General features: G+C 36.5%; 1 protein-coding gene across 1 annotated transcript in view; it reads right to left on the bottom strand.

The window, feature by feature from the left end:
* Window positions 1-23,548, bottom strand: part of RNF17 (ring finger protein 17) — a 57,201-nt gene extending 33,653 nt beyond the window's left edge. The window contains exons 1-13 of the mRNA XM_058186508.1: window positions 23,430-23,548; window positions 22,304-22,450; window positions 20,075-20,155; window positions 17,165-17,265; window positions 16,415-16,586; window positions 15,795-15,871; window positions 14,429-14,503; window positions 10,991-11,235; window positions 9,049-9,129; window positions 7,913-8,068; window positions 6,955-7,144; window positions 4,690-4,861; window positions 1,552-1,742 (exon numbers count right to left, since the gene is read on the bottom strand). Coding sequence (XP_058042491.1) covers window positions 1,552-1,742; window positions 4,690-4,861; window positions 6,955-7,144; window positions 7,913-8,068; window positions 9,049-9,129; window positions 10,991-11,235; window positions 14,429-14,503; window positions 15,795-15,871; window positions 16,415-16,586; window positions 17,165-17,265; window positions 20,075-20,155; window positions 22,304-22,306 — 1,544 coding nt within the window. The 5' untranslated portion in view covers window positions 22,307-22,450; window positions 23,430-23,548. The remainder of the gene's footprint in view (window positions 1-1,551; window positions 1,743-4,689; window positions 4,862-6,954; window positions 7,145-7,912; window positions 8,069-9,048; window positions 9,130-10,990; window positions 11,236-14,428; window positions 14,504-15,794; window positions 15,872-16,414; window positions 16,587-17,164; window positions 17,266-20,074; window positions 20,156-22,303; window positions 22,451-23,429) is intronic.
* Between the last annotated feature and the right edge of the window lie 4,217 nt (window positions 23,549-27,765).

Genomic DNA, 27,765 nt, shown 5'->3' with positions numbered 1-27,765 from the left:
TTCACATTTCAATCAAATCTATAAGCACATCTTTTAATTTCTCCACTGTAAGTAAATATATTCCATTGGTTTCTATGGGAAAAAAGATGCCATTAGGGATATTCTGCTAATAACATTGGCAACAGTGCTTTTACCTTACTCCTGCAATATACCATAGAATTGCACAAATTTGTAATATATTTTTGATATTCTCTTAACATCAGGAGAGAAGACTTAGACCTTGTACTCTTTTTGGAAACTGATGAAAACATACTGCCTTCCTTTCTGAAGGCAAACACCATGTTGAGCTGAGAAGTATACACAGTCCTGGAGCTACAAATGTAATGGAGCCAGTCCATTAGTTATAGGACATAACGGTAGTGAAATGGATCAATCATGTGACTGACCTGATTTTATGACTTTTTTTGTGGTGGTTGTTAAGTAAGTGCAACAGTTAATAAGGGCAAACCCATTAAACCCATTGGACTATTGCAATGCTCTCTACATGGGGCTGCCCTTGAAGTGCACCCGGAGGCTGCAGCTAGTCCAGAATGCAGCTGCGCGAGTAGTAACGGGAGCCACTCGTTGCTCCCATGTAACACCACTACTACGCAGTCTGCACTGGCTTCCTGTGGTCTTTCGGGTGCGCTTTAAGATTTTGGTTACCACCTTTAAAGCGCTCCATGGCTTAGGGCCCGGGTACTTACGGGACCGCCTGCTGTTACCTCATGCCTCCCACCGACCCGTACGCTCACACAGAGAGGGTCTTCTCAGGGTGCCGTCCGCCAAACAATGTCGGCTGGCGGCCCCCAGGGGTAGGGCCTTCTCTGTGGGAGCTCCTACGCTTTGGAACAAACTTCCCCCTGGTTTACGCCAAGTGCCTGATCTTCGGACTTTTCACCATGAGCTGAAAACGCATTTATTTATCCAAGCGGGACTGGATTAAAAGTTTTACTTAATTTTAACTGGGGTTAATTATTAATTTTTAGGTAATGAGGTTTTATCTTTTTAACTGTAATTTTAAATTCTGGCCTATTTAAATAAGTTTTTTAATTAGTTTTTATTGTGTATGATTTCTGTATTTTATCTGGCTGTAAACCGCCCTGAGTCCTTCGGGAGATAGGGCGGTATAAAAATTTGATTAAATAAATAAATAAATAAATTATTTGCTGTGAGAACAATTTTGCTGAAAACCAGAAGCACCAGTTTTCAGCAAAACCTTTGTAGAACTTAGTCAGGTGATTGTGGGAGGCCATAAATGCATCTGTGTTGCTGAGCATCCAAAATGTGGTCATGTGACCGGGGGAGGGGGAGGACAACCATTGGAACTTTGGATTCAGGCTGTAAGCCTCCTTTTTAAAGCAGGTTGCAACTTCCAACAAAAATTTCAAGGGAGGAATTGAAAATTATCCATTAAGAAACAGTATCTAAACAATCTATAATCTCAGAAGAAGCAAATATATTCCATCTTAAATCATATGTAAGGAAATCTAAGTTAAAATTCTATTCAAAACATATTTAATGTCATAATACTTTGTGCTATGACTTTAAAAAGCTTTTAGTTATGCATACCTTGCTAAATCCAAGAATACTAGAGCATCTCTGAGGGATACAGGCATGTCACTGCTTATTTTGTTTGCTGGAGGCTTCATAAGATCTACAATAAGCACGCCATTCTCTTCTCTAAAAAATTTCATCAGAACAGCTTTGCTATTTACCATTCTCAGAAATTCTGTCCGTGCTCTTCTAACCCAACCCTTTTCCTGTTGTGGACAGAAAAGCCAAACAATTCAATTTCCCCCCCTCAATCTTCTCCCTTCATTTCTTTAACTATACATTAAACAGAAATACATTTTAAGTAATTGCCTATGAAGGCAGCTTCATGATAAGAGGGAAAAAAACCAAATTTATCCCTAGAAAAGGTTGATGAAGCATAATGCATGGGAAACGCCAAAATAAATAGCCTTGAGTAATATGCAGTCTTAGCTCTCTCCACTAGTGCAAACTACTGGTTGCTGCTGACTTATAACCACAATTGGGATCAGAGAATTAAACAGCACAGTTGTCAAAGAATCACATGACTGCTCCTGATTTTATGACCATTTTTTGCAAAGTCATTAAGCAGGACAGCATGTGATCGTGATTTGCAATCTTCCTTGATTTTGTCCCCACTGACTTTGCTTGTTGGAAAACTGGCTGGGAAGATTGGAAATTATGATCACGTGACCATAGATTGCAAGATTCACACTGGAAATGGGAATGTGAATCACCACCCACCACTCGGGTGGCCAAGTGCCTGAATCATGATAAAATCTAATTAATAAAAATTAATAAATGACTTTCTGGGATGGTGCAACAGTTGTAACTTTTTTCAGCACCATCCTAACTTTAATCTGCCATTGGGCCGGTGAATAGCGCAGGCTGGTAATGCCTGTTATTAAGAACACAAAGCCTGCAATTACTGCAGGTTCGAGCCCGGCCCAAGGTTGACTCAGCCTTCCATCCTTTATAAGGTAGGTAAAATGAGGACCCAGATTGTTGGGGGGGCAATAAGTTGACTTTGTAAAAATATACAAATAGAATGAGACTATTGCCTTATACACTGTAAGCCGCCCTGAGTCTTCGGAGAAGGGCGGGGTATAAATGTAAACAAACAAAAAAAAATTAAATGAATGGTTGCGATCAAGGTACCTACTTGTAGAAGGTATTCTGTAGAATAACTATTAAGAATACTCAATAACCAGAATTTTTTTGTGGGTTGCTTGGTGGTTTTTGGGGTTTTTTTTGCATTTAGTTAATTAAAACTTTATCAACCCAAGTAATCATGAAGTGAGATTCCCTAAGCTTGAAATTAGTCTTTTAATTTGGGTAACTGGAGATAGCATTAGCATTTATATACCGCTTTATAGTGCTTTATAGCCCTCTCTAAGTGGTTTACAGAGTCAGCCCCCAACAAACTGGGTTCTCATTTTACAACCTCGGAAGGATGGAAGGCTGAGTCAACCTTGAGCCAGGCAGGATTGTAGGAATCGAATTCCTGGCAGTGAGCACAATTAGCCTGCAATACTGCATTCTAACCACTGCGCCACCACAGCTTTTATGGTAGCTGAAAACCTCTTTTGCCTGATTTAAAAAAGTAAGGTTTATAATTGAAGGATTTGTATTGGAGGAAGATTGGAGCAGAATCAGAATAGTAGAGCAGTATCCCATTTAATAAATACCCCATTTAATAAGACTGAAGGGGATTTCTTTGAGAATTAAAGGATTCTTTTTTTAGTTCTCTTATCTTTTTCCTTAAAGAAAGACACAGTTTGAGTCTTTGATCATCAGAAAGTCCTTCCGATTTTTGTGTTTGAAGAACCAAGACCCTTCAAATACTGATGTGAACAAATTTGCCTTATATCAATTGTCAGCCTGCCCACAATTCAGTTGAAAGGATTTCCCAGCAACAATCACTAAGGTAATCTTTTGAAATGATATGCTGAAGATTCTCAGAGGCAAACTTGCAGTTTTGTGATTTTTTAAAAAAACCAGTTGCACCTTTTGCAAGATCTCTTTTATCCTAGGACCTAGATAGTCAATTCAGAACACTAAATGCTTGATATTTAAGATTAAATCAGTAAAGGAATTTACAGTGTATTAAATTTAACTGGTCACAAAACATAATATCAAAAACATGTACAGATTTATGTAAACTTCTGTCACTTTCAAATCTATTTAGAAAAAAAGTGACATACTCCTTGAGGAACAGTAGAACACACAAAGCTATTTTAAAGATAAATGAAAATAGTTTAAGATGTTTTGCCTAATATCCGAATAGCAAAATCCTTTCTCCTCCACCACCAGCCTTTTTTATGCTATCAAAATCTGGAAATACTTTCCAGAGTAGAATTTAAAGTGCAGAGAGGCTACAATCACTCATTCTTGTTCTGTGAATAGAAACAGCTTCCAATGTAGAAATGGATCACTGGATGTTATTTCTGTGAAGGTACTTAGCAAGAACGCTTACACTTATATACGGCTTCATAGCCCTTTACAGCCCTAAGTGGTTTACAGAGTCAGTATATTTCCTCCAACAATATGAGTCCTCATTTTACCGACCTCAGAAGGATGGAAGGCTAAATCAACCTTGAGCTGCTGGCAGTCGGCAGAATTAGTCTGCAATACTGTATTCTAACCACTGTGCCACCATGGCTCATAAAATAAGCTTACAACTAGCAGTGAACTAGAGATAAAATTCCCAAATGCTCAATTCAGACATGTTTCATTATGATTTATATTAATCACTAAAACTCAAACCACTGTTTGAGTAAGTATACACAAATTATGCTTTATAGCTGCTCATTTCCTTCTATTTCTCTCCTCTTGGAATACTGTTTCAAAAGAACACTCTCATTTCATTAGTGGAGTAGCTTGTAGAAGCATAATGACTGTGAAATATGGTTTACCTCAAACCAAACCTCGCAAAATATTGAATAAAGTATTCCTAAACATTATTTGGCTTAAAGGGAATCCTTCCCGAAGGCTCTGGAATATTAGGTATATTGGTTCCGCTTGATTCAGGACATCTCTGTCACTATCCTCATCTATAAAAAATCTGTCTATAACTGCTACTGCTATATAAAGAAAATCAATAAGACGAATATGAGACTATAAAAAAGGCATTTAAATAAAAAATGGAAGAAGGAAGCCAATATAATTCTCACTTACTGAATCCTTAGGAACAATGCCCTTTAGTGAACATTGTAGGGCTAGCTTACTTATACCTCTGAGCCGAGTTTGTAAAGTTAAGTCCATTTTTCTTACAACCAAACATAGATCTTCAATCATCATGTATTTAAGAGTAACGTGCTCTGGATTCACAGTAACTTCATTAGGTACTCTGATGGCAGAAGAAAAAAACCCACACATGGTTTCATTGTGCAGTTTGAAATACCGTACATTAAGAGGTCATTTCCCCAATATTGATATGTATACTGTATATATGCAAGTGTGTATGTGTATTACCAGTGGTGGGATTCAGCCGGTTTGAACAATCCATTCTGGTTCTTAAATTGTTGGTTGGCTCTGCCCCTCCCCTCCCAGGAGTCCCCATGTGCCCCATTTTGGCTTCCAAGTAAGTGCAGGGAGGCCTACTAGGCCCAAAGTGGAGAGCAGGGGGGTGCGGTGCCCCCCCCCGCAACTCATTTTTGCTCCCAGGAGGCTGCAGTGAGGCCTACTAGGCCCAAAACGGGGTGTGAGGGTTGGTGGCGTGGCCTCCCCACAGCCTGTTTCTGCTCCCAGGAGGCTGCAGAGAAGCCTACTAGGCAGTGCCCCCAACGGCCTGCTTTTGCTCCCAGGGGGGTGCAGGAGGCCGAGTGCTGCCTGTCACACCTCCTGGACATTCCCACATGTCCATGGCCACCCAGCCGGTCATTAGGGCAGAGAACTGGTTGTTAAATTATTTGAATCCCACCACTGTGTATCACACAAAAAAAGATACAGATAGTCTGTCGTGTCCCACTCTTCCGCTGACGGCCGGGTCAGGGAAATCCGAATCAGGCGTGCCTCTGCAGCTCTGCCAAAGTCCTAGCAAAGTCCTCAGGGCAGGCAGGAGACCAAAAAGTGACTTCAGCAAGATATGTTTAGACTTTGCCTGACTCAGAGAATGCCAGAAAGCAGATCCTTTATATAGGCCATGGGGTGGGGCTCCATGACTCAGCACTTATCCAGGCCTGCCCCTCCCTTCCTTCTGTTGCCTCCGCCTATCAAGTCTTCTGATGCGAGGGTCACTACAGTCTGCAGTTGTTGGTAATTGACCTCCCTCAGGCTCACATGCTGTGGAGGAGGGGGAGGGGTCTAGTTGCTCCGTTTGCCTGGGCAAGGAGCCAGAGCTGGGGGCTGGAGGTATTTCCTCCTCCTCAGCCTGTCTGGGCATGGAGCCAGGGCTGGGGCCGGGAGGCATACTAGGACATTCCTCTGTGTTCGGAAGCAGATAAGAAGACCCCGGCTGTGGTGAGATCGGACGAGACACAACATAGTCCTTGTCTTAGTATGGCACTTGGAACTGGAATTTTCTTGCTAAGCAATGGGGTCCTAAAGCACTACCGCATTACTTAGCAACAGCAATATCTTCAGTCTTGTTTGCCACGCTTAACCAAATGCCAGAAGAGATTGCTTCATGGCTGCAAAGACTGTTCTCTGAAAGGCAATCAGGCTCACATAATTCCTTACTGCAAACGCTGGAAACCAGAGAGTATTCTAGTCAATTTGGGGCAATTATTTTATTTTCATTTTAGTTTAATTTTCTGAGTTTGTGTTATATTTATAATGATTATGGTTTGTTATTTCCCAATTTTGAAAGCTATTGGTTTTACTGCATAAATCACAAAGAGTCTTTTGGCTGTAGTGGAATACAAGCTAAATAAATAACTTAAAAGTTAAGTTATTTAATCCCAATTGGAAAATAACCAGCGAATGAATAATAACTATCTGAAAGGGCTGTAAAACATCTGCCAAGGTATTACTTTGGGAGTGTGACTTATCTGGATGCAATGTTCACCTTTTTACCAAGCATTCCACAATCTGATTGAAATGGGAACCAATATAAAGAAACACAACTCACTTGTAGAAGGGGAAAAAAGACCTGGGTGTCATCTACCTATGTCCCCTATTACACTTTAATCCAGGGGTGTCACACTTGCGATTACACGCCATTACGTGACCTATCGCAACTTTTCCTCCTCTTTGCTAAACTGGGGGTAGGGGTGGCCAGCACATCTACCAAATTGTGCAACAGGATAACCAATAACATCTCATCATGCTCCAGTCAGAAATAAGATTTTAAAGAATCAAATTCACTCTGAAGCATCTGGTGAAGCACCATTCACTAAATCACCTCGGGTAGAAAAGATAATTTCAAAACCAGCTTATAATTACCAAAAAATGGGAAAATCTAAACATGATAGATTTGAACATATTTAAAATTATTCATACCTTGAAATAATTAAAGCTTCTGGATGCCCAAAGTCTATAAGGAATACTTTCATTATCCCAATATCACAAATTTTGTATTTTGTCAGACCACAGGGTTTCTCCTTATTTGTATTCAGGAGCGGAATTAATTCAATTATTTCTGCACGGCACCACATTCCATGTTCTTTGCTTTTAACCAAAATCGTTGTGCCTGAAATACATTGAAATTTAAACATCTTTAAATTCATTACTACTCTTAAGCATTCTTAAGAAAGGATATTTATAGAACTGTTGAATGGTCTCACTCTTCAATCTTCAACACTTAAAAGTTTGTCTGAAAGTAAGAGCAGAGGTTTTACTTAGGGTTGCAAAACTCTGCCTGACTAGTCATGAGATGGCAGCAAAATTCCATTAATAAACCATGCTATTAGCATAAGGTTTTACTTTAAAAAATACATCTGTACTTAAAAAGTTAAATAGTTCACAATCATTTTTCCAATTTCAGAATAAATGAAGTAACTCCAATCAAATCTGAATACAATACCCGTGAAGAAATAAACAATAAAACTTGAGAATTTAGCAAAATCCAGGGGCCATAATGGTTCAATGGTTAAAGATGCCCAGCTTGTCACTGGAAAGCTGACAGCCCAGATTTGAGACCCGGGGCACTATGTGATGGGGTGAGCTCCCATTACTTGCCCCAGCTCCTGCTCACCTAGCAATCTGAAAGCATGCAAATACAAGTAGATAAATAGGCACCACTTCAGTGGAAGATAATGTTTCATGCATCTCAGCATGTGGCCACATGACCAGGGAAGTGTCTTTGGACAACAGTGGCTCCCTTGGCTAGAGATGAGCACCACCACTAGAGTCGCGCATGACTGGACAGGGAAACCTCCACCAAAACCCACATAAGTTCATTTCCGCGGAAGTTTAAAAAATTCTGAAATTATAATCTATCTGAAATTAAAGGAGTTACCTAGTTCCAAAATGTCAATAGGAGACAAAAAGCTATTCCTACAATAGTATTTCAAAACTTTTTCCAAATAGATCGCAGTTTTCTTTTGGGAAACTTTCCGAATATAGAAATGACATGGATTTATTACACAACTGACAATAACATATTCAGGAACTTCTGTGTAAGATAGAATATAAAATGAATGAATAAAATAAAATAATAAGCAAGTTTTTATACATTATACATGAAAAATCAAATTATTTGTGAAGAAATTTATTTATTTTATTTGCCATATATCTCACCATGGGTTAGGCAGCTTACAATAATAAAAACAAAGAAATGAAACAAAGCAGAAGCAAAATAATAGAACAATAAAATAAACAATGAAAAAGAAAATAATATGAATACATTAATATGATAATTAATTCATATTCATAATGAAGGGTCCATTATTAACAAACTAGATTTCCACACAGAATGAATGAAATTGCATAACATTTACTTGAAAACAGCAGCATCTGGCTCAACATTTAACTCTTTTAGCATTAATCTACTTTCATCTCTCAATAATAGTTACGTTACATTTGAAATATTAAGAGTCAATACATTTGACTATTCCAAATCAAGCATTTTTTGCTTTACAACCAGTTGTGAAAAAAGTATAGGTCTATTCCTCTAAACTTCCTCTTATACACTTGATCTATATCCGTAATGGCGAACTTATGGCACGCATGGGCATGTGCGCTGTCGCCAGCTGCTCTGCTGGACTCTGCCCATGCTGGAGCGCCAGACACCCGAAGACCAGCTGGCTGGTGCATATACCCGCACTAAGCAAGCTGGTCTTTGGGTTTCCAACACTCCAGCACGCACGAAGACCAGCTGGCTGACATGCATGCACATGCCGGAAACCTGAAGACATGCTGGCTGACATGCATACATGTGCACTGGCCAGCTTGTCTTCGGGTTTCTGATGCTCTGGCATGCGCACACACATTCCGGTTTGGGCACTCGGTGCTGAAAAGCTTTGCCACCACTGATCTATATCTTCAAAATTACAATTTAAAAAAAGGGATGGTAGCATTTCTTTCTACATTTCAAAATCAAACTATTAAACCAGTCATTGTGACATTTTATTTTGCCAGATCAGAGTTACATACCAGCCTTTAACTCAGATGGGACCTGCTGTGTTTGAAAAAAACTCTTCTGATATGTAGATTTGCGACTGTCTGCAGAAAATGCTTGGGGGGGAAAAACACGGATATATTTAATCAACTCCATATGTGAATATCATTCACTTGGAACAAATTTATTGAAGAACTGAGTATACAACTGAAACAACAACTAGCCTTCTAAAGTCAAGTTCGGAGGCAAGCTTACAGTTTTTCAATTTGCCCTAAGAAGTCTATTCTGAGAAATCCCAGGAACCACAAGCAATAGCATCTGAGGGGATTGTGTGTGTTAAAACCAGCAAGATAGTGGGAGATACCACCTGGCCTTTTTTGACAGTCCCTTCATTGTATGGAAGTGGCAGAAAGAAACAATTTGCTCCTTACTGCCACCAACTTGCCCCGGCTAACTTGCTGTGGAGATAACCGGGCCTTCCGCGCTGGTTTCCAAAGCCAGGTCAACTTAAGGGAGGAGAAACCAGCCCACACTCCTTCTCTGAAGGCTTCCTTGACTTGCTTTCCTTCTCTGAAGGCTTCTTTGACTTGCTTTTCCGTCCCTGTGAAAGTTATGCTAGCTGGAATCACTTTACACACACACACACATTTATGAGTTTGGGGACATTTATCCGCATCTGAGCCAGCAAGCTGCCAATTGTGCCTTGGCCTGGGGAGGACCACTTCTTCGGTGTGCTGCGCTGGACTTTGATGGCTCCCGGGCAGGGAGAGGAGCAAGCAGGGGTAGTAAAAGGTGACTCAGCCTAGAACAAGGACTCCAGCTTAGTTCGGCTTTTCGAGGGGGCGGGGAGAGGAGGATATTAGAAAACAAGGTGAGGAAGCCTTTGGAAAAGGAGTGCAGGTGGGCTATGTGGGAGTTATTGTTCTGGGCTGGAAGATACAGTGGGTACAGCCTTTGCGGCAATGGCCATCGGGAGTGAGTCGCCCTGTCATCATCCCTGCTTGCCCTTCTCCCCGCCCGGCAGCTGTCAGGGTCCAGCACGACATGCTGAAGGAGAGGTTCTTCTCCCTAAACCTGGGTGGGATTGGCAGCCTGCCAGCTCAGTTGCAAATAAAAGTTCCCAAGCTCAGAATGGGGTGTGGGTGTGTGCGTGCATGTGCACAGAACAATGACTCCTGCTTAGCTTATGTTTTAGGCAGGCACTGGAAAGTGAGGCAAGGAAGCCTTCAGAGAAGGAATGTGGATGGTGGGAACTTTCACCAAGCTTAAGCTGGCCCAGCTTTGGAAACCAGAGCGCAAGGTGGCGGTGGCAATCACAATCCAGAGTTTAACACACTTCCAAGGTTGAGTGTTGGCTAATTCACACACTTTTTATAAGTTGGTTATGGTCATGTTTTTAATTTGTTTTGATTACATCAGTCTCCAAACACTCTACTTACATCAGAAAGATTTACTTACATCCAATTTAAATACTACTATTTATAGAAACTTCAACACCATTGTCTAAGAGTTGCTTCTTGTGAAATGGGCAGCCATATAAATATAATAATAAAATAAATAATATAGAATATTATAAAAAGGGATACAACATATCAACATAACAAGGGTTGTTCGTGAGTTGCTATTTACCAGGAAAAATCATTCTCAATCTTAAGAGTGAGCTTATCTGTAATTCTTTAGCTAAAAGTAGACAATTTGTTGTTCTTGATTGCTCAACCACAGCTCCTAGGAACTCTGGTCATCATACTCCCTGGTGATGGGATGCTCAGAACTATCATTCAATATCTGGTGTTTGCTCTGCTACTGCAAAGCTGTGTGTGTGTGTGTGTGTGTGTGTGTGTGTGTGTGTGTGTGTGTGTGTGTGTGATCTATGTATTTTTTAAAACAATATGAACACTTTGAAAGAGAAAGGATATTATAGCTGTAATGTAACAAATTATATAAAGAGCTTTAGAGAGGTTTAAAGCCCCTACTCACTTTCTTGATCATCTTCAATTATTTCTTCAATGATAACATCTGGTGTAGATGTGGCATGAGATAATGCAGCAGTGTGTTTCTGAATGGGTAATAGACTCATTGCTTGCAGATGGGCACCTCCAAAACATACATCAGATTCTTCGGAAGGAGGAAGTACATCAACTTCTTTAACAAGATTTACATTTCCTTGATGTGAAGTACCAAGTTCATTATTCATTTTTAGAGAGTCCTCTTCAAAGTTGTACCTAAATTGACCAATTATTCATTGAATACTGTTTGTTTATTAAACATAGTATTAGCACAAAATATCAAATAAACAGATATAATGAAAAGGCCTTTAACTTTAAGAAGCATATTTAATTTCCATTAAACCTGAAGGCTAAATACATCCTCTAATAAATAAAAGTCCCAGAATGCTTTCAGATTTCTTCACCAAACTCTTACAGCAAAATCAATGATTTTTCAACATGTTTTTATTTTCAACTTCTTTAATCAGAAGAAAAAGTATATAAAAAACAGAAAATTCCCCCACAAAGAAAACAATTTAAAGAAGCTAAAAAAGATGAGGTATGGTATCTATAGGTAAAGGTAAGGTTCCCCTCGCACGTATGTGCTAGTCGTTCCTGACTCTAGGGGGCGGTGCTCATCTCCATTTCAAAGCCGAAGAGCCAGTGCTGTCTGAAGACGTCTCTGTGGTCATGTGGCTGCCATGACTAAATGCCAAAGGCACACGGAACGCCTTTATCTTCCCATCAAAGGTGGTCCCTGGTTTTCTACTTGCATTTTTTACGTGCTTTTGAACTGCTAGGTTGGCAGAAGCTGGGACAAGTAACGGGAGCTAACCCTGTTACATGGCATTAGGGATTCAAACCGCTGAACTGCCGACCTTTCAATCAACAAGCTCAGTGTCTTAGCCACTGAGCCACCATGTTCCTATGGTATCTATACCTCACCATAAAATTTATGCACTTGTATTGAATATGTCTATCCAGAAAGACATCTGTACAACACAAAAGAAATCACTTCAGAAAAAAATCATTAGTATAGTTAATAAGTGACTAAGATAAAACTATATTCAACTTGATTTTTAAAACTTCAATATTGTGTTCCCTTTTTCAACCAAATTCCCATGTTTTCAAAGATAGTAGTCTAAAGAAAAATGTACTCCAAGTACACATAAACAACATTAGTTGATTTAACTTTATAATTCTTATGCAGTACAATCTTTAAAAAAAATCAAAGTTTAATTTTGTATACTGATTTTAATGGACTATTTTCTATGGATTATTTTTTATGACCAGATCTTTAACTTTCAGTTTCGACTATGTGCTAGCTTAAGTTCTAGTGTTATATAAATGTGCCTTTTGCTCCTTAAGTTTCCTACTTCTTTGACGTAACCACAGTCAGGAAAAAAAACCTTAATTTGGTGTATATCGCAAGATCTCAAATGGACAGCTAACATCAAAAACATCATTAAAAAAGGACAACAAAGAATGTTCTTTCTGCACCAACTCAGTAAGCTCAAACTGCCCAAGGAGCTGCTGATCCAGTTCTACAGAGGAATTATTGAGTCTGTCATTTGCACCTCTATAACTGTCTGGTTCGGTTCTGCAACCCAACAAGAAAAACACAGACTTCAGAGGATAATTAGAACTGCAGAAAAAATGATTGCTACCAACCTGCCTTCCATTGAGGACCTGTATACTGCACGAATCAAGAAGAGGGCCGTGAAAATATTTGCAGATCCCTCGCATCCTGGACATAAACTGTTTCAACTCCTACCCTCAAAACGACGCTATAGAGCACTGCACACCAGAACAACTAGACACAAGAACAGTTTTTCCCCGAAGGCCATCACTCTGCTAAACAAATAATTCCCTCAACACTGTCAGACTATTTACTGAATCTGCACTACTATTAATCGTTTCATAGTTCCCATCACCAATCTCTTTCCACTTATGACTGTATGACTATAACTTGTTGCTGGCAATCCTTATGATTTATATTGATATACTGATCATCAATTGTGTTGTAAATGTTGTACCTTGATGAACGTATCTTTTCTTTTATGTACACTGAGAGCATATGCACCAAGACAAATTCCTTGTGTGTCCAATCACACTTGGCCAATAGAATTCTATTCTATTCTATTCTATTCTATTCTATTCTATTCTATTCTAAATACCTTGACACATTCTAGGCAGCTTTCCATGGTCTGAACTTATTTTAATACAGTAATCTATAATAAGTCTAACAATAACTGTGGTTGCAACAATTTCAGATTCAGCAGTTTTTTAAAAATTCTAATTTTATCACAGCTGCCCCTCATGGACAAGAATGAGTACACAACTAACGTACACAGCATATAAGGCTTGATTTATACATTACATAAAACCATAATGTAATTTCTTCATATTTAAATTTGCATCCTAGGCATTGTAAATCGTAAATCATAATTTATAGATTTTTCACTTTATGTGACCAGGACATTTTTAATTACTCATTAAAACAAATCTTGGCTTGCCATACCAAGCCCTCTTTATTGAATAGAGGCATATAAGTTTGTAGGGATTGAGGACTGAATTTGATCACAGATGCTTGATAGAGACGTCACTCCCTAACTGTATAATAATCATTATTCAATTTTATTTAATTTAAAACATAACTCTCACATATTTAATAATTTTTGTCTCCTATTCAACTAAAAATTACAATGTGAAGAATATTTTGTTGAGTATAATACAACCAAGATTTTAAGGAGCCACAGACTTTCTGTTGCTGGTCCTGTAAATATCAAAGATCTCATAATTGATACTCATAGGAATTATGCCAAATACCACTGAAAATCAGCAAGCTAGATACATATACTGATCCTAACAGAAAATTTCACTTGCCTATATTTGTAAACCAAACTGTTCATTTCATTCCAGATGCTTCTGCACAGTATTAAATAATGGAAACATTTCTAAATAAAGTTGATTGACAGCATGATCGAAAGTACAAATAAAACTTGTAATTACTGCCCCCAAAATAACCAGAAATTTTATTTCTGATGGGAACCAGTTGGCTGTTTTCACATTACAGATAAAATTTCCCTCAAATTGAGTGTTAATGTTTTTCTTTTTTCAACAAATAGGGGTAGTTTCCTTTCTTCCAAGGTTTTTTTTTACCAATTTATTTATTTATACAACTTTAATACCCAAAGCCTTGGGATTTTCCTATGTTCTTTAAACCAAAAACTAATCCTAGTAAGCTTTTATTTTTTAAGATCAGCCATGCTTGCATAGGTGTTGTTTCCAATTTATTTCCTTTTCTTGTATTGTTTGTTCTTTATACCTGTGAGTGTCTCAACAGAAGGTATTCTATGTTATATAAACTGAAAAATTCTAAGGTGGCTGAACAAAACCATTGTGTTTCAAATACACGCAAAATACTTACACATTTGAGGCATCATAGGAAAATTTACCTATGTTTTCAAATAGATGGTTTATCTCACCACAGTCCATGTAAAACCTGTATTAGGAATATATTATCCATATTACAAATATATTTTCTGGACACAGTTTTAAGCATATAATTGAGTTTTTAGTACTTAATTGATGACTCCAAACTGATACACAACAGAATAGTTTTCATTCGTGGAATGAGGAGATATATTAAGGAAAAATGGTTTTAAAACTGGGAAAAAGCCATCAATAACATGCACTATGCTAGTAATACATTTTGACTTTGCACTAAAAGTCAAAAAGCAGAGTTAAAAAATTGGACTAAAATTAAATATAAAGACCACAAAACTAATGACAACAGGTAGAACAATGGTCTTAGAATTAGCAATGAAGATATTGAACTGGTGTTATAACTTCTACCTTTTAGGATCAACCATCAATAGTAAAGAAGCAAGCAGTCAAAAAATACACTGCAGACTAGCACTCAATACAGCAGCCATGAGGCTTTGGAAAAAATATTCAAATGCCATGATGTATCTATATCTATATAAAGATCAGAATCATGCAACCCAGGTACTCTATGGAAACAAAAATTAGACTTTAAGAAGGCAGAAAACATCTTTGATGCCTTTAAATTTTGGTGTTGGAAGACTCCTGAGAATACCATGGACGGCCAAGAAAACAAACCAATGGATTATTGAACAAATCAATCCAGAGTTTTCACTCAAGGCACAAATAACCAAATTTGTGCCAAATCAAATTATTCTGTATTTCAGGTACATTATATGTAGACCTAGCTCTCCCCCAAAAAATTCTAATGCTGAGGAAGATGGAAGGGAAGAAGAGATTAGTGGCAAAGTGTATGAACTCAGAGTGGCGATGAATGCACCATTGTAAGAACAAGTTAGTAATAGACATCATGGAGAAAATCTGTCTATAGGGTCATTTGAAGATGAAAATGACTTAATGGCACATGATCAGTTAGCAAATCTTGAATTCAGTTAGAGAATCATGAATTATAGTCATCATGCAAACCTAATAATTTGTGGTTTATTAAATCATCTGCTGTTAAATAATAGTTAAGACCACAGTGTCAATCAAGTCTTTGAAACATCTTTTAGGATTTCAATGATTTTAATTTGGCTTTGTTGGTATGATAGGCTTTATTTTAAATGTAGAATCATTACCATTCTCAGTGTGCAATTTTGGTTTATTCAGAAGACTGAACATCTAAAATTATTTGAGCTGATTTTCAATAAATTAGTTGGATCTAGTCATACTAGCAACTACAATTTATTTTAATATTGATTATGCACAAAAATTAATGTGCTAAAACCCCTACTTTTCCAGAAACGTACCTTGGAAGTGTTCTTTTTTTCAAATTATCTAGTTTTAAGACTTCTTCTTCAACTGATACATTTAAGTTGCAAAGAGCCTTAAAGAAGAATGAGTCCTTATTCAATTTTTAATACACTATAGCAAGCAGTTATGTAGACAGTATATGATTTAGAATAGGAGTGCAACAATTCATATTTTGCCTTATGTTTGTTTTACACTGATAATTATTTGTACATACACAGAAACACACAAAGAATATATGTAATGGGACATTACAGATCAAAATGGTGCTTAAGCTAAAATAATTTTATAAAGTTAAAAAAAAATTCATTTTTGTTATTGAAAATAGTTGATTAGTATACTAATACAGAACATATATGCATTTATTTTTTGACCAATTTTAATTAATTAAATTTAGAATCATTTGTATTTTACCCCTCAGGTTAAAATTCTAAAACAATAAGATCAATAAAACTAGTTCTGATGTTTGTATTATTTTGTTATATATTATAGTTTATTTTACTGTTGAAATTACCTTTACAGAAACTCTTAAAATATATTTCTGATTACTGAAGGCATAGATTATATTAATGACACCCCAACCAGAAAGCAAAGAAATGCAATACATAGTTTACTTTACCTGATTTAAGCTGTGGTAGGATTCTAATGAATGAGTTGTTTTCAGCTCCTTCGCTTTCTTTATTGCATCAATCAAATTGCTTCTTTTCTGTATAACAGCAACCTGAATGCTATGTATATTAGTTACATAGTAACTGGTGTTCATTACCAACTGTGCCTCAATCTTTCTTTTCCTGATTAGGAACAAATACATTAGAAAAATGGTCATATCAAAGTACCACCTAATTTGAGCATCTCAGTAGGTAACTATATAGCATAGAAAAGCACACATTATCCCATTTAAAAACAAAGTTATAAATTAATAGTCACAAAATAATTATATCATAAATCTGTTTATCATCATAAACTCACATTTCTCTGAAAGATAAATAAAACTGACTCTGAAATACAGTAGCTTAACGTTTGAAGGAATGCTTCAAAAACTAACATTTTCATAAAGAATTTAAAAGCAAAGTCACTTTTAAATTAAGTGAAAGCATAACAATTATTCCAAGCTAACAAATCATAGTATTAGAATAAAAATTATAACCTGAACAAATCAAAGTGCAACAAATAAAGGAAGTAACAGTAGAAAAGGAAAAATGGAAGATAGTTATTTTATAATATTTGTTTTCCTTTTATCGAAACAAACTCAATGAGTAAATAATTTGAATAAACTGTTCTTTTCCACAATTTACCATAAAGTTAATTCATACAGAAATATGTACTGTAGAATTCAGACAAAATCGGTATTATAATTTAATCATGTTACCTTGAGTTCAGAGAAGCCATACAATCTGTAAACTTGGCTGCGATAACATCTGCAATCTTGCTTTCTTCCTGTTTTGTTTCGGTGATGAACTGTTGAAGCAGCTTATTCATTTTTTAAAAAAATAATTAAAAACATATCCACACTTTCACATATTGTCCACAGAATTTAAAAGCAAGATAAGCACTATTTGACCAGAATAATGAAAGCAATACAAAATTAATATTTCCTTTCTTTTCTTCCAAATGCTTTAGAGATAGATTTTAATAACAGAATTTTGTTTGATATTTATTCAATGCAGCTTTAACAGTTATGGTAATTAAATATTCCAAAAAAATTGAAGACATAGCTAAATACAATTAAAAAGTTCCACACGTTTTCAAGATTATTTTGCATTTGAAAAAATATCCAATGGTCAAAGAGAAGTTCAACAGGAATCCCATTGAAATCTAGTCACCACTTGTGATTATCATAGTTGAAATGCTCAGTGTGGTACTTTAAAGAAATATAATCATGTATATGTAAACGCACACATAAGGCACTTCTTCCAATGCACTTTCAGTAATGTAAAATATTACAGCAGTACTTATTTTAAATACAGAAAGCCATTATCAGCTCAAGGTTTTATTTGTATTTGTATGTGTAAAACATTCTGATTTAGGAAAGCACTAAATTTCATGTTCTGTATTCAGGAAGGTCAGGAAAAAACAACAAAAAGAACATAACATTTAAAGAGTTCCATCACAAGAAGCAGTAGAAATTTAATACAAACACAAACCTTTAGCCCCTTGTTTTTGTCCATGGCCCTCAAAGATAGCTAACTAAATACAATAAATTCTACCGATCATTGAAATTGTAGAAATTTCAATTATATTATATAATTAGCATTATATAAAATATTTAATTTTTAATCAAAAACTTCATCAAAAAAGCACAACAAAGAATGCTTCTTCTGTGCCAACTCAGAAAGCTCAAACTGCCCAAGGAGCTGCTGACACACTTTTACAGAGGAATTACTGAGTCTGGCAACTACACCTCTATAACTGTCTGGTTTGGTTCTGCAACCCAACAAGACAGACACAGGATTCAGAGGATAATTAAAACTGCAGAAAAAACAATTACTACCAACCTGCCTTCCATTGAGACCTGTATACTGCATGTATATTAGTATATCTGCTAAATAATTCCCTCAACACTGTCAAACTAGTTACTAAGTCTGCATTACTATTAATCTTCTCATTGTTCCTATCGCGCATCTCCTCCCACTTATGACTGTATGATTGTAACCTTGTTGCTGGTATCTTTACAATTTATATTGACTGTTTCCTAATATGATTTTATTGCTTATTTGTTCCTTATGAGTATCATTGAATGTTGTACCTTATGATCCTTTTCGAATGTATCTTTTATGTACACTGAGAACGTATGCACCAAGACAAATTCCGTGTGTGTCCAATCACACTTGGCTTATAAAGAATTCTATTCTATTCTATTCTATTCTATTCTATTCTATTCTATTCTATTCTATAATATAATTTTCATGCATTTTTTTTATCTAGAAGAATATGAAAACACCACTTGGTTACTAGAAAAAAGCATTATGTTTGTAAGGTTTAACTAGATAAGCTTAAGAGTCCACCTGGTTTCAGGTGGTCAAATTTTACATACAACCAAAGGACATGTAATGCAACCCCTGCTCCAGATTCACTATCATCTTTGATAGATGGCCCATCTTGTTTGAAGATCTCCAGCCAAAAGTACTATATCTTATGTGGCAGTCTGTCCTTACTGGCTGATTGCTCCTAAACTCCTTTAGCTTGAACATAATTATTTCTAAATCTTATCCTATCAATTCTATCCCTGGGGCAATTATTTAGACTCTCTTTTTTATGTGACATTTGAAGATTGTTCCTATATCACTGTTCCATGCATGCTAAACATATTCAGATCCTTTAATAATTCCTTGTAGGAGTTAGTTCCAGACCCAACATCATCCTCCTACCTCCTTCTCTAAGCTGTCATTATTTTTCTAACTGTGCCAAAATTGGACACAGTATTCCACAAGGGACATAACTAGAGCAGAACAAAGTACAACAATTATTCCTGTGATTAAGACTATTAACACAACTGAGAATATTATTTGCATTTTGAGCACTTGCAAGGGATTCCATTTTGTGCTTGTAATGCTATTTTTCTTCTCAAATACAGAACTTTATGTTAAATTCCACACTATTCATTTCAGTCCATTGCTGTTGAAATCTTTTGGAATTTTCCCTCTATGCTCTACAGTATTACCTGTTTTCCCCAATGCTATCATATACAAACTTGATAAATATTCCCTCAACTTTCTCATTCAAGTCACTAATAAAAAAGTTGAAGAATACACGGTCTAGGAAAAATCCCTCTGGCACCTGCCATTTTCTTCAAAGATGAGATGAAACTATTAACAAGTACTTTTTGAGTACCATCATTCAGGCAACTGAGTAGAATCACTAAGTCATCTCATGAAGAACTTCGAGCAAATGCTCTTGTCTTAATAATAGGACAAAATTTACTGTACTCTGACTCCTGGAAAAGTTAAATTCAAAATTGTCTGGAGAATTGAAATCTTCCATTGTTATTATTGATAGCTTTTTCAAAGATTGATCATATGACACAAAAGGGTGGTATCTTCTGCCTGGTCAGAAAGTCTATCTGATATCTGATTCCAATCTTGTTATTAATACTATACAGTAACAGGCTATTAATTCTCTGGGACTGACCTAATATCTAGTATTATCACTTCTGAAGTTTAGTTACCATCAAACGTTGAAGCAGTATTTTCAATTCTTTTTTGAAAAGGAAATTTTCAATTCCCAAAGTATGAGTTGTTGGGAGATAATGACAGATACAAAGTTTAGTTGGCCCACCTACCTCCTCTAAAACCTTTAAATGCTCAAGGTTGTTTTTAGCCTTGTTGAGGGCTTTTTCTATGTCTTGCAGAATTTTGCTGTCCTAAGAGGAGTCAAAAGGAAAGAGTTAGAAGTGTGCTATTCTAGAACTCTATCCATCCATCCATCAAAATTCATATAGCTCCCTATCTCACAAGTGACTCTGTGTAGCATACAATTATTAAATAAAAATACGTATAACAAAACAAGCCTTTCAAAATATAAAAAGTCAACATTAAAAAATCAGAAGTTAATTAACATTTTAAAATATGTGGTTGGGGTGGGGAAGAGAGAGAGAATGAGTATTTCTACCTCAACAATGGAACCCTGGTAACATAACCAGATTATAAAGGATTTCTGGAACATCAGGAGGGATGGAGTTAACCTAATGGAGGGCGGGGGGAGACAATGTTCCATAAGGTGGACACCATGGCAAAGAAAGCTTGCCACTTAGGTCCTACCAAACATACATCCCTGGCAGATGGTATCTGCAATATGCTTTCTTTGCTGGATCTAATGAGAAGGGAACATATAATCAGAGAAAAATGAAACGTTTTGAACTAACAAGATGACCAGTTGCCATGACTTAACTTTCAGACAACTCGACCTGGATGACTAAGAATCTTCATTGACAATTGGGAAACTACAAATTTTAATTCTGATACTTATAATTTCAAACAGTACCTTACAAAACTAACAAATGTGTCAAAGCAGAAATAAACCATCTATGCAAAATCCAATCTGGGTCGGTCACTTGGACCAAATACATTTGACTTCCAAGCTTTTGGACTCTTCTTCAGGGAACTTCTCTCTAGCTTGGAAGATAAAAATCCTCTGGTCCCAGTGATCAACCCAGATTGGATCCTGCAATATTATCCTGGGACATATATAGTTGCCTTCATTCATAAACTATCTATAGACAAAGGGCATTTATTGAAAATGTTAAGATAACTTATGGGCATGTTCTCAGAATGAATGCTTTGGATGGGGTTCTTTATTCGCACAAAGAAATAAGCAGTTACAAATCACTAGTTTACAAGTCTACCTGCCAACCTTTCTACTTTCCCCTCATACAGTATGCTTAACTAACCTTTGGCTTTATACACATTTCCAAATAAAGCAGCTAGCTACCACTCCTATTGTTTTTATTTTCTATTGGGATTATTTGGGCCCAGGAAATTCTTAAACAAGATTATAAATACTGACTTTTAAAATGGTAGATAGCTTTTGTTATGCAATGACATCACTTTTTATACTAAAACACTCTTGTGTTAAGGCAAGAGAACTTTAGAAAAAGGAAAGTCCTGTTAAGCAAATCAACTATATAATGGATAGCCAAAGAATGCAATTATTAAAACAAAAATAAAACATCCTTAAGGAATAACTGTCCATATAACACTTTTTTTTGGAAAAGTCTAATCATATTTATCAAATTTGACTTTATCATAATTTTAAGTCCATAAGGACCCAAATTACTACAAAAAGAATTGTTCCATAATCTTATCCTCCATATTTAAATGACATGGAAGGAAGGAATATTTAAGTTATTGAAAGAATACAGATAGCAGGATTTTTTTCTTTCTTTCTAACTACAGGGAGCATTCCACTAAAAGGATAAAACAAGTATTTTTTCTTAAGCCTATTAATTGTTCAACATATTCTTGCACACTAATTTTAGCACATAATGTTTAAAAGACAATACTTACGATGGCCTATTAAGAACACTGTCATTACATTTTCCACAGGTTTAGCTCAAAACACATTATTAAGCTTCAATTCCATATCTACCACTCTAGGAAGAAGCCTTATTATATTTAAAATGGAGCTACAATAAAACTTGTTTATGTCCCAGTTAAAGAGAAAAGCCATATGACCATTAAACCCATTTATGTAATTGCCATATATTAAAATGTATATAAAATCACATTATATACATTTTCCTTTGTATCTAATGTCCATTAAATGAGGATCAGTAAAACATAGATTTTATCACACTTTCAAATAATAAATACGACAGGTCCAACAATATCCAGAACTGGAGTATCTTTCAAATATGCTCTAAGACACCTTCGTAATATTCACTTTGAAACTATGACTCATTATTTGCACCTAAAACCTAAAGACAAAATCTTAGTATTTTATAAAATCAGCATTTCTAGTTGCTGGTTAACATGCTTTTAATAAATAAAGCAAAGTTAGATTGTTCACCTACCATATTGACAGTAGATGTCCTTCAAAAGTAATGGATAAATTGTAGTCCAACTGAGTTGTGTACTTTCTTAATGCTGCAACTATAGCTGTTCTCATACAAAGTCAAATCAAGCTATATTTTTACATTTTCTTGAATGGCTGCACTTGGCTGAAATGGATAAATTGAGAAATATTAAGGCATGCAAAGTAATTTAAAAGAAATTAGGAACATGCCAACAATTGACTAAGCATTGATCAAAAAAGTAGGATACCTTACATAAAAGCATGCTTCTACTCGTTTTGTCACATGGAGGTAAAAAGTGGGAAATTTAATTTTCAGCCACTGGCATTCTTAAAAGTATATATTTATGGAAAATAATAAAAGATAAGATAAAGTAAGTAAAATACAAATGTGGACTACATTTATTAATTGCATACAACTGTGCAATTAGTAAAACAAGTATACTTATATGGTTTGCTCATGTAGAAAGAATGAAAATCAAGTTTCATGATTTTCTGACGACCATCTTTCCTAGGTTAAGAATAAGATGGTAGGGGAAGAAAAGGGCTCCACTCCCCCCCAAAATTGAAGCGAGCCACCATAAGGAAACTCCTCAACCAAGAGCCGGCATCGCCCTTCAATAGCTTATTTAATAGCTCCTTTAATCTCTCGAATGATCTCCTTTAATACCTCTAATAAGCTCTTATTGGAGAAAACAATTTCTAGATCTGCTTGCGCAAACGTAAGCTTCACACCAAGGATAACCAGGATTGCTTCACCAAGGATAACCAGGACTGGAGCTAAATGAAGCACGTCCACACGATGGCAATTCGAAGCACTCGACAAACACGCGTTGGATCAGGCCGGGAGGCTTAATTCCCAAGACCACCTCAGGGAACTGCATGACGCCCAACTTTTACAAACTCTGAACTCCAGGGAATTTACACCCCCACACACCCGTTACAAGATACTTTTGGAGAATGTGCCGCTTGGTCTGGTCCTGCGCGTGTTTGTGGCACTTGTTTCCTAGTTGCAAAGATCGGACTGCCGTTTGTCATAAATGTAGGGTCTATTGCTTGAGCTGGGGGTCCCTTCCAACTCTGTTAACCGCCTGTATTATGGCAATCCCGGTTTGCCAGCACATCACCTGCGGAAACGCTCAAGGGAGCCCCGTTGAGTTAGTACTCCGCTCTGCCGGCACCCCTCGAAGTGAATTTTCCGCCGAGCCTCGCCTTCCTAAAAACCGGAGAATGGCGCCATTTTTTTTTTACTTGCGTTCCTACGTTTTATCCAACCCAAAATTACCACAGTATTCCGCTAATTAGGCTACAGAACCAACCAGCAACCATCTATCCCCCCCTTTCCCCTATTTCTTTGCTTTACTTGCGCGACGCGTCAATTTCCACCAATGGTAACGCCTTAACGTCCTTGAGCTAGCCAATCACTGTGCCGCAAGCGCCCTAGATACTGGCTGGAGGAGGTCCTTAGTCGAAATGTTATTAGCTGTGTCAGGCTATCTCCAGAAATAACAGTTTATTATCACAATTTTTACCACAACTCTGTGATACACCTGTATCAGGAAAACTAATTGGAATGTTTTACCTGAAAACACAGGATGTCTTTAATTTTTTCCATTAATATGAAGCAATATCAAGAATCATTACTAAAGGAAGCAGCCAAACATGGATGTCGTCTTTAACTAGGTTTTTCAGTGTTTTAAAGACCCAACATGGATTAGATTTTAACAATGCAAAGTTTTCAATCTGTATTTTTTCCAACACAATATGCCAACCCTTGCTTGTATGTTAATGTGACTGTCCTGTCAATTTGCATTTTTCCACTCCACACAGCTATTTAACTAAAATCCATGGTTTGCTTGACCTTTGATTATGCCTTATGAATTCAAAGCATCTTGAATGCATTCCCAATTAACATTAATTGAAATTAGAACATATTTTAGTATTGGCCTCTGCTTTGTAGGAGGAGAGTGTTATTTTTTCATCATTTCCTTCCACTGCCCATGTACGCTTGTTTTCCAGTTGGATAGATTATTTGCAACACTCCTAGCCAAAACTAGAGACAAGTCTTCAACTGGTGCTTTGCTTACATGAAAGCCAGCAATCATAAGTTACAAACGGAAAAAAGGGATAATTTAAAACTTTGCTGTAAGGTTTCCCAGTAACAAATATATGTGATAGCCAAGTTCACCTATTTTGAGAGATGTTAGGTCTTCTGTCAAGGACTGTCAGTCCAGCTTTTGAAAAACAAAGGAACATGGTTTGGGATCTTGGTACCCAAAATGAACATAAACCTTTCAGGAAATTAAAAATTAAAAATTACCTTATTAAACTAATGAAGCCATGAACTAAGTTTCCTAGAGATAAGACAATATAGGAAAGGTAACAATCACGCTCACTGATATTCAGATAAAATAATTACAGCTGGCTAGCTAAACTAGTTATATACTAACTAAAGCCTTAAATAAGGTCAAGAACAGTCTGGTGAAGAGAGATAATTTGGGTTTCCTACTTAGGTGTTAATAGACAGGGCCTCCTTGGTTTTTTGTCTCTTTCTGACAGATATTCTCTGTTCCATAGCATATGGAGAATAACTGACCACCAGTTCCTTGGGGCAATTTAAATACTAATCATGCTGGAAAATTATTTGGTAGTACTTGCTCTTGTGGGAATTATAAACTTACTGTTTAATTTTTTTTCTTGTTAAATTGCTGTCTAAATGGGATTACACAAGACAGACCTTTTAAGTTACCCAAAGGTTAATTGATTTATTCATTCCATTTCTATAGGAGCATTGTCACATCATACCATAAACTATTCATTTGTTATACCACGTAACCTTATTTGGGTTTGTAAGGAAAATACACAATACTAAGCATGGTTATCTTGAGACTGGAGAGCAAGGCCTGATTGTTCAGACGAGACTATCGCATCACTGGCTCACATATACTGTATATTGGAAGAAATATCCTGGGTTCAGTTCCAAGTGGGGAAAAAGACACTGGATTCATGGAAGTTGCTTGGAAAGAAGGTTTATTTTATTTATTTATTTATTTATTTATTTATTTATTTATTTATTTATTTATTTATTTATTTATTTATTTATTTATTTATTTATTTGCATTTATATCCCGCCCTTCTCCGAAGACTCAGGGCGGCTTACACTATGTTAGCAATAGTCTTCATCCTATTTGTATATTTATATACAAAGTCAACTTATTGCCCCAACAATCTGGGTCCTCATTTTACCTACCTTATAAAGGATGGAAGGCTGAGTCAACCTTGGGCCTGGTGGGACTTGAACCTGCAGTAATTGCAGGCAGCTGTGTTAATAACAGACTGTCTTACCAGCCTGAGCCACAGAGCCCTTTTTTTTTGATGGATCACATGACTTTAGTTTTTGACAGGATTTGACAGGATCACATGACTTTAGTTCCTGAGCAGAAAAAGGGCTGAGAGTGCCTTGGTTTTTTGTCCTCTGTTCGGCTTTGAATTTGAGCTTGTATTCTGATTGGTTGTCAGACTCCCATGGGGCCATGCAGGGGCAACTCTGTAGTCTGTCCTGAGTTCCAAGCTTGGTTGAGCCTTGCTGGGTGATGATGTAATGAAGAGGCTTTGGGTAATTCCTATTATGGCTCTGCTAGAAGGAGGTAAATCTTTGTTAGGTAGAATAGACTGGCCCAGGCCTTAATGGCCCATTAACAAAGGTGGGGACTGAGTTTCTGCCTCCCTTTTAGGGGAAATATTCTGCCCTTTTAATATTTCCTAAAAATCTCTCATTTTCCTAGGAGAGGGGTAGGTGCTAACTTCCTACAGTGATTTGCTGAAGGCACTTAGCAAACCCTGAGTTGTACATCCAGATGCTAAATGTACTTGAATTCATGCAGATTGAGGCCAAAGACATGGTAACAATGAAGCACATTGGGGATGATTTCGACATGGAAAGAATAACGGTGTAATAAAACTCCATGCATCTACAAAATTTTAAGTATGCATACTGATGCCAGAATAATATTAATATAGTCCTACAAATCAGCTCAACCAATATGGCTGTCACTTAAATGAGGAGAGAGGGGGGTTACTTGTTAATTTTCTTTTGAAACTTTGCATAATTGCATGTCTGTAATTAATTGTCAAGATTCTTTGAGGCATAATACACAAAGCAGCCAGGAAATTTGATAGATTCTTCTACACTGCAAATGAGTTATGTTTCTCCAGATAGCTTATATACTGACTTTAACAGTTCTATATCTGATCCTTTAAATATCTTAATCTTTTTCTTATTAGTACTTTGTGGGAAAAGCACTATCAAATTGGCAATGTGATTTAAGATTTATGACAGGCACAAAAATTAATATTTGTACATTTGGAAACATTTATGGTATTGTATTACACTCATTTTAGATCATTGACTAACATATTACATCCTAGAGAACTGAATTTGCTTCTCCTTAGCTAGATTACCAATGAAAGTAGTATAAAATATTTTTTAAAATAGTTTAAAATCAAATTATTATTTTTTTGTTCTTTTCTGGATAAATTCAGGAATTGGGTATGTCTAGTCCAGTAAAAATTTTTTCCAGAAGGCAATATTTTTTCCCACAAAACTTTTCTTTCTCATATAGCTGTTAGAAATGAAGATTCAATAGATTTTTAGAAACTGATTGAATTGAAATTCAGTGCCAAGTCATTATTTGCTTAACATTTTTGTCAAATAAACCACAATTGGTCAGGTTCATACTTATAGTAATTCATAAAATATGATTTTTAAACAGGGGTGAAATCCAGCAGATTCTGACAGGTTCTGAAGAACTAGCAGCGGATATTTTGAGTAGTTCGGAGAACCAGAAAATACCACCTCTGGCTGGCCCCAGAGTGGGGTGGAAATGGAGATTTTGCAATATCCTTCCCCCAGGAGTGGGGAGGGAATGGAGATTTTGCAGTATCCTTCCCCTTTTTATAAATAATTTTGTTTTGAAAATTTACTAGCTAAAATCCATAATTTGTATTACAGTGTGTTTGTTGCTCATAAGCTATTGTTTCCTCTGTATCCTTTTTAGTAACAAATTGTCTTAGGAAAAATTCTGAATTTTGGTTGACCAGTAAACACATTATCTCTGGATTCTTTTTCCACCAAGCCCACAGCGCTGTGTTTGGACGGGGGTGAGGGTGGGTGTCTTACGTGCACACAAGTTAGTAGCAGACTGGCCCCCATACACGTTAATATTGGAGCGGGTTTGACATCATTATCAAAAGCAATAATTTTGCAATTCCTGGGAAAGATAATTCTTGTCTTTTCTGGTGTTACTTCATAGAAGGTGACCTTTGCAAAGCTTCAGATGTTTTTCTGGAAAATGTCATAGCGTACAGCATCAACAAATCAGTTGTAATGTGCTTAATATGTAGACTACAGGACTCGAGTTTCAAGGGCTATATAAATGAGAATCTGTCTGCAATGAACTGCAG

Source organism: Ahaetulla prasina, chromosome 5 (genome assembly GCF_028640845.1).
Source record: "Ahaetulla prasina isolate Xishuangbanna chromosome 5, ASM2864084v1, whole genome shotgun sequence".
Taxonomy (NCBI): domain Eukaryota; kingdom Metazoa; phylum Chordata; class Lepidosauria; order Squamata; family Colubridae; genus Ahaetulla; species Ahaetulla prasina.
This window is presented reverse-complemented; position numbering and strand designations above follow the sequence as displayed.